This window comes from Protopterus annectens, chromosome 13.part0, assembly GCF_019279795.1.
Source record: "Protopterus annectens isolate FY-2018-M chromosome 13.part0, PAN1.0, whole genome shotgun sequence".
NCBI lineage: Eukaryota > Metazoa > Chordata > Ceratodontiformes > Protopteridae > Protopterus > Protopterus annectens.
The window spans coordinates 974,012,952-974,027,867 of NC_056747.1; the positions used below are offsets into that span (position 1 = coordinate 974,012,952).

Consider the following 14,916-nt stretch of genomic DNA (forward strand, 5'->3'; position numbering starts at 1 on the left):
CAGGATGCGTACTATCACATAAAATGAACAGACGCTCCAGAAGATTCCTCCGCTTCAGGCTGGGAACCAGTCATTTTCAATTCAGGGCCCTGCCCTTTGGTCTCACCACTGCCCCCGGTGTTTACCAAATGCATGGCAGTGGTAGCTTCTCACCTGAGACGACAAGGATTCCAGGTGTTTCCTTATTTGGACGACTGGCTCCTCACAGCTCCCACCAAGCATCTCCTTCTGATGGCCAGGGATTACACTTTTCGCATTTGTCAAAAGTTAGGCATTTCAATAAATTGCGAAAAGTCTGTTTTGTCGCCTTGTCGTACTATTATCTTCATAGGCGCAAATCTAGACACAGTAGACATGTCTGTAGACTAACAGATCAGAGAATAACAGACATACACAAACTGGTCTCACTCCTTTTCAACAACAACAGAATCAAAGCCAGGTTAGTTCTGAAAGTGTTGGGAATTATGGCGGGCATACCTCTGCTTCCATTAGCCAGATACCACATGAGAATCCTTCAATGGATGCTCTTTACACAATGGTCATACCAGCAACTTCCAATGTCCCACACCATTATGATCACGCAGGCGTGCAGAAATCATCTCATGTGGTGGATGTCTTCCCTCAGCTCTTATTGGGAAGACCCTTTGTTCCTCCCTCCGGTTGCTACTCTGACAACGGACGCCTCCCTGATCGGGTGGGGGGGGCATTATCAGGGCAGGACGGTCCAGGGCACATGGCAACCAGACGAATGCCACTTGCACATAAATGTTCTGGAGATGAGAGCAGTGCTTTTAGCGTTGCAAGCCCTTCAAGACTCTCTTCCCTTGGGAACGATTGCAATCCAGACAGACAATATGTCTGTAGTGTGGTACATCACCAAACAAGGCGGAACCAGGTCCTACCCCCTGTGTCGAGAAGCTCTCAGATTGTGGCAATGGGCGATTTCTTCTCAGCAGTTTCTGATAGCAACGCACATCCCCGGGAAGTCCAATCAAATCACGGACAAGTTGAGCAGAGCTATCCTCATGCCTCACGAGTGGTCTCTGAAAGACTCTGTTGTGAGAGAAATTTTTCTCAAGTGGGGTCAGCCTTGCTGCGATCTTTTTGCTACTCCCCAAAACAGCAAGTGCAGAGATTATTTCACTCTATTCCCTTTACCAGGCCAACCCAGCAGAGACGCTCTAGTCCAAGTTTGGCCCCGGGGACTTCTGTATGCATTTCCTCCCTTCCCACTAATCTCTCAAGTGATACAGAAAGCTATCGCTCAGAAGGCCTCGTTGATCCTCATTGCTCCTTACTGGCCTCGACAGGTGTGGTTCCCCTTTCTACATCAATTTCTATTGGAGCGACCTTGGCATCTGGACCTAGTTCCAGATCTTTTGACCCATCAATCGGGTCAGTTTCATCGCTCCCTCCCCTCTCTGAACCTCACTGCTTGGTTCCTCCAGTTCCAACCTTAGCCAGGCTTCCTCAATTATCTCACTCTGTTCGAGATATTTTGATAGCTTCCCATAAATCTTCCACTTGGAAGATTTATTTGAGTAAGTGGAAACGCTTCACATATTGGGCTCAAGGAAGGGACATAGATCCTTTCACTGCTTCCATCCAAATAGTCCTTGATTTTCTAGCTGAACTCTTCCATGCAGGTTCATCTCCTTCTACTCTTAAAGTTCAATTGGCAGCTATTTCTAACTTTCATGTGGGTATTTCTGAGTCTGCCTTAATGTCCCACAAGCTTTGCAAAGCCTTTTTGAAAGGAGTTTTTCTTCTCAGACCTCCTATAAGAAATCCTCCTTCTCCTTGGGACCTAAATTTAGTTCTTACTTCTTTGATTCTTCCCCCTTTCGAACCTGCAGCCTCCTGTTCGTTAAAATTGCTATCATGGAAGACTCTCTTTCTGGTAGCTATTACTTCAGCTAGAAGAGTTTCAGAACTTCATGCACTCAGCTGTCGACCTCCTTATCTATTGTTCCATAAGGACAGGGTATCCTTACGAACCAACCCGTCCTTTTTGCCTAAGGTAGTCTCGACGTCAAATCTAAATCAAAGCACTGACCTCCCTGTCTTTTTTCCAGAATATTCCAATAGGTCTGAACAAAAATTACACTGGCTAAATGTTCATCCTCAGTTGAGGTACTATTTGGATAGAACAAAACAATTCAGAAAATCTGACCAACTGTTTGTCTCCTATGCAGAAGGCAGAAAGGGACTTTCAGTTTTAAAGGTATCATTATCTAGATGGCTTACATCTCTGATTTCCCTTGTTTATGAAATTAGACACCAAAAGCTGCCTAATAAACCTAAGGCCCATTCCACCAGAGCTTTGGCTACTTCTTTAGCCTTCCAAGACAGACTGCCTATTGACACCATTTGTGCAGCGGCTACTTGGGCTACTCCTCACACTTTCATTTCTCATTATAAGTTGGATTTAGCTTCTAGGCATAGAGCTAACTTTGGTTCCACTGTTCTCAGGAGTCTGTTCCGTTAGGCCACCCGGGACAAGGTGCTAGGGACGCGGTCCCATCCAGCAAGAATGAAGGCGAGATAGACAACTTAACATATAGAAGTTATGTTCTTACCATAACGTTCCATGTTAGTTGTCTTCTTCTCGCCTTCTTCTTGCGCCCCACCCTCCTTCCCCCTGGCCTGGACAGACCTAGAGGAGTTGTGATTGTGACCTCTCTTTCTACCACCTCTTTTATTAGGCATATGCTGTTGTGCATATTTCCTGGATGAGGATATGGGTCACCCTTCTTTCTCCCTGTTTTTAGAGGTGGACTTTGTTTATAGTTATTCTGATACTATTATAAGCTGGGGTTAGCTTACAAACGAGATCTGAGGTAACTCACGCCTAGCATTGTGGGATATAAGGGGAGCCTCGAGCCGGTGGAACCAACTCTCGAGCTTTTAGAGTGGCCGAGTCGGAGCCGAGGTCGGCTCCGAACCCATCCAGCAAGAAGAAGGCGAGAAGAAGACAACTAACATGGAACGTTATGGTAAGAACATAACTTCTATTTTTTGTTGTATTATCCTGCCTTTTCCTGTTGGGATACCCTTTCAGGTATGCGTAGGAGAGCAAACTTGATCTGAGGTCATTTGGGGTTGGCAGGGGATTATGGGTGAGGATTATGGGGGGGGGGGAGCTAGGCACTCGGATCCATAGCTGTATAAATAGTTGCCGGCTCGGATCCGATATTGGATCCAAGACCCACAGGTTGCAGACAAATGAAGCCACCTACTTGGATGGAACGTTATGTTGAGTACACAACTTCTTATTTTCAACATGTTGACATGCAAATGGGGGAGCCCAGACATAGATCTTTTTGCCTCACCCCAGAACTATCAGTTGGACAAATTCTGCACAAGAATTCATCACAAAAAAGCTTGGAAAGTGGATACTTTATCATTCAGCTGGAAAAACCTATCAGTCTATGCTTTTCCCCCTCTGCCTCTTCTCTCCAAAGTCCTACTAAAAGTCAGACAGGACAAACCAAAAATGATTCTGATTGCTCCAGACTGGCCTGGCCAACACTGGGTACCCACTCTTGTGCAATTTGTCACACCATCCTCTGTGGCACCTGCCTCAGACACCTTACCTACTGTCTCAGCAGAACTACCAAATTCTGCACACTCCGCTCCAAACTTTGAATCTTGCAGCATGGCTAATCAACTGATTTCACCCTTGGCATCTCTCAGCAAACCTGTGATAGATGTCATTTTGGAGGCTAGAAGGCCTAGTACTAGAAAATCTTATGCTGACAAATGGAAAAGATTCTGTGCCTGGAACCAAGCACAAGGAATAAGCACAGCAATGCCCAATATTCCTCAGATTCTGCAATACTTAACTGAGATGCTTCACAAGGACCTATCTTTTTCTTCCATAAAAATCCATGCCTCTGCCATTTCAGCTCATTACAACACAGAACCTCCCCTCTTCTCTCATCCTCTGCTAAAGCAGTATCTCAGAGGGGCCAACATTTTAAGACCTCCCAGGAGAGCACCAACTCCTGCATTGGACCTCAATTTTGTTTTGGAAAAACTCACTCTACCTCCTTTTGAGCCAGCTACTACTGCGGACCTAAGATTTTTCACTTGGAAAACAGCTTTCCTTTTAGCAGTCACTTCAGCTAGAAGGATTTCAGAATTACAGGCTGTTATGGCAGTGGAGCCTTTCATTATTTTTTATCCGGACAGGGAGGCTCTCGGGACCAGTCCATCCTTTATGCCTAAGGTGGTATCCAGTGTGGCTCTTAATCAGACCATTCATCTGCCAACTTTCTTCCCCAATCCACAGAACAAGGGTGAGCAGATTCTGCATTCATTGGATGTACAGACAACTTACAATGTTCATCGTGTTACACTGCTGCAGTCATTTCACTTGGGTTATCCTGCTGTCAGGCGGTTACCCAGTCTGCCTGAGTTCCAAAGTCTTGGTCCGGCGTCAGTTGCTGTCACCTCTTCCCTGACGTCAGTGTGACAGGGGTATATAAGATGCAGCCAACGCCATTTTCTTCAGTCTTTCTTGCCACGCAGTGCCCGAAGCAAAAGCAGTTTGCAAGTGCCGGTCGGCCGACTCCTGAGATTTTCATTCTGAATCCAGAACCGAAGTCTTCTACAAAGCTAAGTACCCCGTTGGGGAAACTTTTTCTTGCCTCTGACCGATGTCAGTAAAAGTTAATAACTGCATTTCTTGTGGGAAGCAAATACCTCATAAGGATTTCCACTCCTATTATATCCCATGCCTAGGCCCAGACCACGACATCACTGGTTGTCGGTTTTGTGCTAGGTTTAACAAGCGCACTATTAAACGTCGGTTTGATTTTGCCCAACATTATTTTGGCAGAAAATTCAATTATACCATGCCGTCGGAACTTCCGACGACCGGAATACATAAAAAGCGCAAAGACAAGGACAGGCATCCGAGGCCCAAAACTGGCAAGGCCTCTTCTAGGCTGGTTGCCGGTTCTCCGGTTTTCAGTGAGGCGCCTACGCAGCCCCTGACGACCGCTTCCACAGAACCACAGACCGCCTCCGACTCCACGTGGAGCTAGCTTGGCCCTCAGATGCACAAGGTTTTCAGCCTAACGACACTAACCCTTCAGAGGGAACCGAAGTAGCTGAGCAAACCACAGCTTCAGAGGGTGTTTTCAGACCTACCCAGTTAACCATTAAACCCTCTGCTAAGTCTAAGCCCCCCTTAAAAACAAAGAAACAGATACAGCATTCTCCAGGACAGGCCTCCATGCCTAAGAAGCAAATGCTCAAAATGGCCGAAGACCTAATCACCCTGATCAGAGGGTCCCATACCCCACCTGATAAAAGGCCCAGACAGGATGCAGACTATGAATCTTCCGAACCAGGTGTCCTTTTCTTCAGATTCATCCTCAGACATAGGATACTCTTTACCCCCTTATGAGGATTCTGATGCTGAGGAATCAGTTCCATCAGCCTCTCCACCTGAGGACTACTCCTATGGGGAGACCTTACATACCATGAGGGAGCATTTCCATTGGGAAGGCCAGGATTACTCAGAATCCAAGAAAAGGCTCAGAGACTTCCTTTTATTACCTCAACACAGACCCCTTGCTATTCCGCCAGTGTTAGATATTGTGGATGATGTGTATACTGAATCCAGCTTAAACCCAGACTCTTTACCTCCAGCCCCAGTTAAATCTGATAGATATTAGAGTCCCTGACTCTCACAAATTTCTGTATAAAAGCCCTGTTGCTGACCCTGAAACTATTTCTCAGGGACCCAAAGGGATTAAGGCCTCATCAGCAAAAAACCCAGTTCCCTCTGACAGAGATTCCAGAGCATTAGACAGATGGGGAAAGAAAGAATATACTTCTGCAACTTTAGCAATGACAGCCTTAAATTGCCAGTTTCACATACTAAAATATCAGCAATTTTTGATCTCATTTGAAACAAAAGATGCTTCCAGATTTAAATCCTCCTAATTTTAAAGAAATGCAAGATTTATTGCATGCAGCTGAACACGTAGGAAAACATACTTTGCAATGTGGTTTTGATTCCTTAGAGGCCTCCTGTAGAGCAGCCGTTACAGGCTCTGTCATTAGAAGACATGCTTGGTTAAAAGAACATAAGTTACCAGATCATGGTAAGGCAAAATTATTGGATGCACCTTTGCAGCGGGATGTGTTTTGGAGTTAAGGCGGAGGAGGTGTTAAAGAAGATGGAGGATAAGGCAAAATCTATGCAAACGGTGAAGGATTTCTTACAGGTTCTGCCTCCTCGTTTTAGCAGAAATTGGCCAACAAAGAATTGGTCCTTTCCAGTCACAGACACACCTCAAAGGGGCAGATACAGACGTCCAAGAGGTAGAGGTCAAGCACAAGGTCCTTACAGGCCTCGACAATGGGGTACATCAGACCAGAAAGAAGGGGAAGACAGGCCCCAACCATATAAAAAGCATCCTCAATGACTTCCCACTACTGCTGCCAAACAGCTCTCTGTTGGCAGCCCCCTTGGGAGGAAAACTGACACTTTTCTGTCACAATTGGCATTGCATCACCAAAGACAAATGGGTTCTCAACATTGTATCTCAAGGTTACAGGTTCCACTTTCACACTCTGCCAAGGTTAAAAGGAATGCCAAATCTGCCACCAATTTAATGGACAGAGGCTCAAAAACAGATTACAGCACTCATGGATATGAGAGCTATTCAAAAGGTACCACCACAGAAGCAAGGACAAGGATTTTACTCAAGACTCTTTCTGGTTCCCAGAAAGGACAAAGCCTGGAGACCCATTCTGGATCTTTCTTCTCTAAACTTACCTGGATGTTCTGAAATTCAAAATGTTGACACTACAGCAGCTTCTTCCTATGCTGGGCAAGAAAGCTTGGCTCGTGACTTTGGACCTCAAGGAGGCATACCTGCATGTCCCTTTCAGACAAAACTACAGAAGATACCTCAGATTCATAGCTGGTTCAATGCACTATCAATTCTCTACACTGCCCTTTGGCTTATCTACTGCACCCAGAGTCTTCACAAAGTGACTGGCACCAGTAATTGCATTTTTCAGACAAAAAGGAATTCAGATTTATCCGTACCTGGACGACTGCCTGATTCAAGCAGAGAGCAAGGACATTCTTCTAAAGCATCTGGCGTTCGTAAAAAAGTTATTAAGTTGCCTGGGGCACACAGTAAACGAAAAGAAATCAAAACTAGTGCCCTCACAAGAGATAATATTCCTGGGTGCCAGCTTGAACACAACGGCCCAGACGGCTTATCTCATGCCAGACAAGCAAGGACAACTTACTCAGTACTTTCAGTTGATGGCAACAAAGACCCAACTCCCTGCAAGAAAAATTCTGCAGGCCTTGGGCTACATGGCATCTTGCATACTACTAATTCCATATGCTAGACTGCATATGAGGAAACTACAATGGTACCTAAAGAGTGTATGGTCTCAACACTGTCAAAGTTTAAAAACAGTTATACCACTAATTCCTTGCCTTCAACAGAAGTTTCAATGGTGGGCTCAAGCTTGTCACCTCAACAAGGGACAGCCTTTTACTCAACCCACAGCCAGGCAAACACTGACAACAGATGCATCAGATTACGCCTGGGGAGCACACATGGCAGGAAAATGTGTTCAGGGAGAGTGGCCCGCAGAGCAAAGGCATCTTCACATCAATCAAAAAGAGATGCTAGCTGTACAAAAGGCACTTATAGCTTTCAAGTATCTGCTGCATCCAGGACAACTATTACTAAAGACAGACAACAACACAGTTATGTGGTACATAAGCAAGGGGGCACACACTCCTACCCTCTCTGCAGACAAGCCATGACCTTGTGGAACACAGCTCTAGACTACCAAGTTCATCTGCAAGCACAATTCCTGCCAGGAGAGAAAAACACACTAGCAGACAATCTAAGCAGAAACATCATGGATCCCCACGAATGGGAATTGAATCCACAAATATTCAGAATGATAACACAAAAATGGTGGAGCCCAGACATAGATCTGTTTGCATCCCCAATGAACTGCCAGCTACAGAAATTCTGCACAAGGAGTTACCATCCACAAGCATGGAAAGTGGATGCCCTCTCATTCAGCTGGAAAAACCTGCAAGTATACGCTTTCCCACCTTTACTTTACCTTCCAAAGGTACTCATAAAAGCCAGGCAAGAAGAGCCAAAGATGATCCTGATTGCACCAGACTGGCCACACCAGCACTGGTCCTCAATCTTAAAGAACTTAGCACATGAACCACCCTGGATTTTGCCTCAAATCTCACATTTGCTGACAGAGCACAACAATCAGATACTTCACAGCCAGCTAAAGACCTTAAACCTAGCTGCATGGAAAATTCCTTAGTCAAGCAAGCAATGCTGCTCTCCAAAGCTGTTATGGATGTCATTCTGGAGGCCAGAAGGCCTAGCACCAGGAAAGCCTATTCGGATAAATGGAAGAGACTCTGTGCCTGAAACCAGGCGCACAGCCTTGACCCTCTTGTCCCAAACATTCCTCAGATACTTCAATATTTAACTGAGATGCTGGAGAAGGGCCTCTCCTTCTCATCCATCAAGATCCATGCCCCTCTTCCATTTCTGCTCATTACAACATGGATCCACCAATTTTCTCTAATCCTTTGCTCAAACAGTACCTCAGAGGGGCTAAAAACATAAGACCGCCCCGTAGAGCACCTACTCCAACTTGGGACCTCAATTTTGTTTTGGAGAAATTAACTTTACCTCCTTTTTCTGCCAGCTAACACAGCAGAATTAAAATATATCTCTTGGAAAACTGCTCTGCTACTGGCAATAACATCAGCATGAAGAGTTTCAGAATTACAGGCACTGATGGCAATGGAACCTTTCCTCATTTTCCACCAGGACAGGGTGTCTTTAAGAACTAACCCTATGTTTATGCCAAAGGTGGTATCAAGTGTGGCTCTAAACCAAACTATTCACTTGCCGACTTTTTATCCAAAACCACAGAACAAAGGGGAAAGACTACTAGATTCTTTGGACATTCACAGACAGTTGCGCTTCTACTTGGACAAAACCAAAGCTTTCAGAAAATCTGAGCAATTATTGGTAGCATATACTGCAGGAGCACAGGGAAAAGCCATTTCAAAACAGACTATTTCAAAATGGATAGGACATTGTATATGTTTCTGCTATACACACCATGGGAAAACCTGTACCTAGCAGCATTAGATCTCACTCCACCAGGGCAACAGCCACTTCAACTGCCTACCTCAGAGGAGTACCTACCAAGGATATTTTGGAACAGCAACATGGAGTTCTGTGCATACCTTCACTAAGCATTACCATTTGCCTTTATACTCCAAATCCAGAGCTGGCTTCGCCACTGCTGTGCTGCAGGGCCTTATAGCCACCCCTAATGCCTTATAGAACCAGCCACCCTACCTCAGCTTTGGGATTCCACCCAAAAGTAATGACTGCAGCAGTGTAACACGATGAACATTGTACAGTTTTGTAACTACCATAAATGTAGATGTTCGAGTGTAAACACTGCTGCAGTCCAGGTTACCCTCCCTCCTTCCCCTCTTACTTTCTGGTACATACCTAGGTCCTCTACCCTTTTCTACCTATGGGGAGTATTTGCTGCTAACTGAAAATTGTTTGCTTTTCTTTTGTTTACTTTACTAGCAATTTGAATTGCCTACCTATTTGGGGACACCTGACATCTGGGGCAAGAAAAACTGAAGAAAATGGGGTCGGCTGCATCTTGTATACACCTGTCGCACTGACGTCAGGGAGGAGGCGACAGCAACCGACGTCGGACCAAGACTTTGTTAGGCCGACTGGGGAACCGCCTTATGGCAGGATCACCCAAGTGTAATGACTGCAGCAGTGTTTACACTCGAACATCTACATTTATGGTAGGTACACAACTGTACTTTCTACTTAAACAGGACAAAATCTCAAAGAAAATCTGAACAACTATTGGTGGCATTTGCTGCAGGGGCAGAGGGAAAGGCCATTTCAAAGCAGACTATTTCCAAATGGATAAGCCATTGTATTTGTTTCTGCTATATGCACCATGGTAAACCTATCCCCAAGGGGATCAGATCTCATTCCACCAGGGCTGCATCTACTTCTGCAGCTTTTCTCAGAGGGGTTACTACCAGAGACATTCTAAAAGCTACTACCAGGAGCTCAGTTCATATGTTCACCAAACATTACCATTTACCTCTCTTCTCTAAATCCAGAGTTGGCTTTGCCACTGCTGTCCTGCAGGGCCTTATAGCTGCTCCTAATGCTGTATAAATCCATCCTCCCAACCATAGCTTTGGGATTCTACCCAAATGTAATGACTGCAACAGTGAAACACGAAGAACATAGTACAGTTGTGTACACTTACCATAAATGTAGATGTTCGAGTGCATTCACTATTGCAGTCCTGGTTACCCTCCCTCCAGCCCCCTGTTTTTCTCTAACTATACCTCTCCTTTCCTTTACTATGATTAAAAGCCTTTTTGGTGTATTTGCTTTTATTTGGAGGTATATGTTTTGTGTTTAAATTATATACATGTACATATATATATATATATATATATATATATATATATATATATACATGTACATATATATATATATATATATATATATATATATATATATATATATATAGATATATATATTTTTTTTTTTTTTGCTCCCCATTTGGGGGGCACCTGACATCATGGAAGAAGGGACAGCAACCGATGCAGGACCCAAGACTTTGTTAATCATGCCGACTGAGGGCAACCTGCCAGCAGATTGCCCAAATGTAATGACTGCAATAGTGAATACACTTGAGCATCTGCATTTATGGTAAGTGTACACAACTGTTGTTTCTTTCGGCTTTTCCCAGTTGTGGGTTGCCACAGCGGAACTCCGGTCCGCTAATGATTGGCAGTAGATTTTTACGTACTGAGTTGCCAGCTCTGACGCACAACCTTCAACGAAGGTGCGCCCATTCACGCATGTCTCCACTCAGAAGACGCTTTAGCTGAGAATCGAACAGGACAACGTCTTACTGTGAGGCGACAACACTATTGCAGCACCACCACCGCAGTGCAAGTGTACACAACTGTACTTTTCCATATTTAGATGACTGGCTCCTAACTGCACTGATCTGGCATCTTCTGGAAAAGGCCAGAGATTACCTTCTATTTTTATCTCAATCTCTGTGGATTATGCTAAGTCTGGTGATGTTCTGTCCTCGACCATTTCAAGCCTTGGTATTTGTAAGAGCAAGCACAGTCAGTTGCTTAGCTCTTCTACCTCAAAATAGAATTTTACTCTGAAATTGCATGTCAGTTAAGTTCTTTTTCATCCCTCACCCCTGCAAGATAAATACTCAAAGCCCTAGAGTCAGTGGCTGCTGCAGTAAATTTACTACCCACTGCTAGTCATCATATGAGAAAACTTCAATGGACTCAAGCAATGCAATGTTCTCATCGACTGTCTTTACGAAATCCAGTAAAATTACCTCAGGTTTGCAAAAAATATTTACTGTGGTGGATACATTTGGAAGAGATTTATCAAGGCCGCTCATTTGTCCTTCTTCCCTCAAAAGCCACATTGACAACAGACTCCTCCCAGTTAGGGTGTTTGGGACATACTTGGGACAGACTGTTCAAGGCACATAGTCCCAAGAAGACATGAATTTGCATATAAATGTTCTAGAGTTGAGTGGTGCTTTTAGTGTTGCAGACCCTTCAGAACTCTCTTCCAGTAGGAACTATTGCTTTTCAGATGGACATGTTCTTAGTCTGGTACATCAACAAACCAGGGTGGGGGGTGTAGACCAGATCTCCCCCCCCCCTCTGCTGAGAAGCAATGAGAGTTTGGCAATGGGCGAGCTACTCCAGCTGCTTACTAGTAGCGACGCATGTACCAGGGAAGTCCAGCATATTAGCCGACAATCTCAGCAGGGCCATCCTGACTGCTCATGAATGTTCTGTGTCAGTGGCAAAGATGATCTTCCACAAATGGGGGTCATCCGTGCTACGATCTGTTCGCCTCTCCTCTCAACAAGAAGTGCTGTAGGTTCTTTGCCCTAATTCACTGTCAGGGACAGTCACTGAGAGATGCTCTAGTCCACATTTGGCCCTCCAGTCTCCTTTATGCTTACCCTCCCCTACCCCTAATACTCAAGGTCAGTCATTGAAGAGCAAGTAATCCTCATTTCACCCTTCTGGCCTCTGCAGGTATGGTTCCCTTTTCTGTGGTCTCGCCTAATACATCAACCTTGGACACTGGATCCCACTCCAGGCCTCCTGTGACATCCTGCAGGGATTACTCATCCAGATATAGCAGGTCTCAAAATGACTGCTTGATTTTTTCCAATTTCATTGATGGCTAAATATTCCAGGCTTTCCTCTCCAGTTCATCTAATCTTTTCTTCGTCCCTCAAACCTTTAGCCAAAAAGATTTAGAAGAGCAATTGGAAAAGATTTTCTTTGTGGATGCTTCAAAGAGAGTTTGATCCTTTTACTGCTCCGGTCCCAGGTATTTTGGATTTCCTTGCCTCTGTTTGTCAAACCAGTGCAAGTTTTTCTACCATTAAAGTACAGTTATCGCGGATGTGGTGGTTGGAGATGGCTAAGGTTTCTCCTTTAGCTTCAATTAAATTGTGCAAGGCCTTCCTAAAAGGTACATTTTTGCTTAGGTCTACAATTCGAGATCCCACTCCACCTTAGGATCTGATTTTGGTATTGCAGTCTTTAGTACATTCTCCATTTGAGCTCTAGGCTAAAGTAGACCTTAATTTTTATCTTGGAAGACTGTATTTTTGAAGACAATTACTTATGCTAGATGAGCTTCAGAACTCTAAGTACTCTCTGAAAAAAACACTGCATCTAATTTTACACAAGGATAGGGTTACCCTATGCACTAATGCTTCCTTTCTGCCTAAAATGGCCTCTGAATCAAACATCAGTCAAGTCATTAACCTACCAGTTTTCTTTCCAAATTTTGAAAGTAAAGGAGAATATACGCTTTATCTCTTGGCTGTATACAGACAACTTCATTTTTACCTACATAGAACCAAGTTAAGAAAAACAGATCTTTACTAACAAGATGGAAAACCCAGTTTCAAAGATTACTCTAGCAAAATGGATAACAGATTATATTTTGTGTGTTCATTCCTTGAAAGGCCTAACATTACCAAAACAATCAAAGGCACATTCAGTCAGGTCGATGGCTACATAAACTGCTTTTTGGACTAGAACTCTTCCGTTGATGACATTTGTGAAACTGCCCCTTGGTCAAGTGCTCAGACCTTTGTTTCCCAGTCCAAATTTGACATAATCTCCAGTAAAAGTGCATCATTCAGTTCTGTAGTGCTCCAGAATATCCTTCCATGACGGCCACCCAAGGTAATTGTAGCTGGGAATTCTGTCCCATTAATTGAGGAATGAATGAAAATGACAACATCCATTACAGAAGTTATGTACTCACCATAACATTCCATCTGTGTTGTCTAGTTTCATTCTTCAACTTCCCTCTATTCATGTCTTTGAGAGTGAACTAATAGAATTCTTATCAGGAACCATTGTTCCTGTTTGAGCTCCTGATTTTTCAGCTATCACTGTTCTGTATTGGCTATTTTGAGTTAAAAATTTTCCTGTGATGTTCTGTAATAGGAAACTCAATCTGAGGTAATGCAGTGATCAGGGGCATTGTGGGTAAGAGATGACCGAGAGTCTGATCCTAGAATCGAAAGTGGCTGAGTCAGATCCAGTCCCATTAATTGAAGAATGAAAATGGACAACACGGATGGAACGCTATGGTGAATACATAACTTATATATATATTTTTTTTGACGACCTCCTTATTGTGATGTGATTTGCAAAGTACCACTTCCTTTGGTTGACTAGTATAATCATGGGTAATGCAGGAAGCTGCTACAAATCACTGCCCCTCCTCTTTTCTAGCTCTGATAATGCCAGAGTTTTTCACGAGTTTCATAGACCATTGCCTTGCCTGTGTATTAATAAGCCTTTTACTTTATGGCAAATGCATTTCTTCTTGGGTATCTTAGTATTCATGTGGAGAGTGTGGGATTTGAACCAAGTTAGCAAACTACGTTTTTATTGTTTTGTGTATAGTGAGTAGTAAAAAAAACAGAAATAAATGGTTGTGTAGTATTATTAGTGTCCTATTTTATTTTTGTAGTAGAAATAAAGAAGAAATTGAATGTTAAAGGTAAGCACCATAGAGCATGTTATGTCTTCTCATCATCCCTCTTTTTTTTGTTTTTCACAGGAAATATTTTTGCATTAGAGGCTAGATTGTTAAACTTCATGCTTTATTATTTTAATAAACATCATAGTTTAGTTGAAAAGTGCTTTCCTGACACCCATGCACACTGAATGTGAGCTGGAATCTTAAAGGAATGCAGATCTTGTATTTTATATTTCATATGTTTGAATTGATCAGATTTTAATGTTTCATTCTTAAACATTTTGCAGTATCCTGGCCAGTTTTATTGTTGGACTCTTCCGACTGTATGAAGATTTATACTTCACATATTTGGAGATAAATCCATTAGGTATGTAGACCAAAACTTCTGTTGTAAAGTAGCTTGCATGTAGGCTTGATTAATTTATTTGTGTCTCTTTTCTTTTCATTTTTGTGATAAAGTAGATAAATGGAACAGGTCTCTCTAAAAACTGAGCCTATTTGTAATCCTTTGTGCAAATTGCTGATATAATTATGCCACTTGCCTTTGACTTCTTTGTTGCTCAGCACTGGTATTGGATAAAAGGTTGAGCAGTAATTGATTGAAACTAGCAGCAGAGCTGATTGGTGGTGGTTTTGGGGTGTGTGGAGCAAATCATTAACAACATAAAAGTTGTCCAGCCTGTACTCTTTGAAAAGAAAAATCAGAACCTCATTCAGTACAGCTTTCACGTTGCTAGGTTGGAAA

The 14,916-nt window shown here is 43.4% G+C and overlaps 1 protein-coding gene across 1 annotated transcript in view; it reads left to right on the plus strand.

The window, feature by feature from the left end:
• ACLY (ATP citrate lyase) overlaps positions 1-14,916 on the plus strand; it is a gene marked incomplete at its 5' end in the record, with an annotated part of 1,378,630 nt that overhangs the window by 412,572 nt on the left and 951,142 nt on the right. Inside the window, 1 exon segment of the mRNA XM_044054761.1 lies at positions 14,459-14,538. Within this exon segment, the coding sequence (XP_043910696.1) occupies positions 14,459-14,538 (80 nt within the window).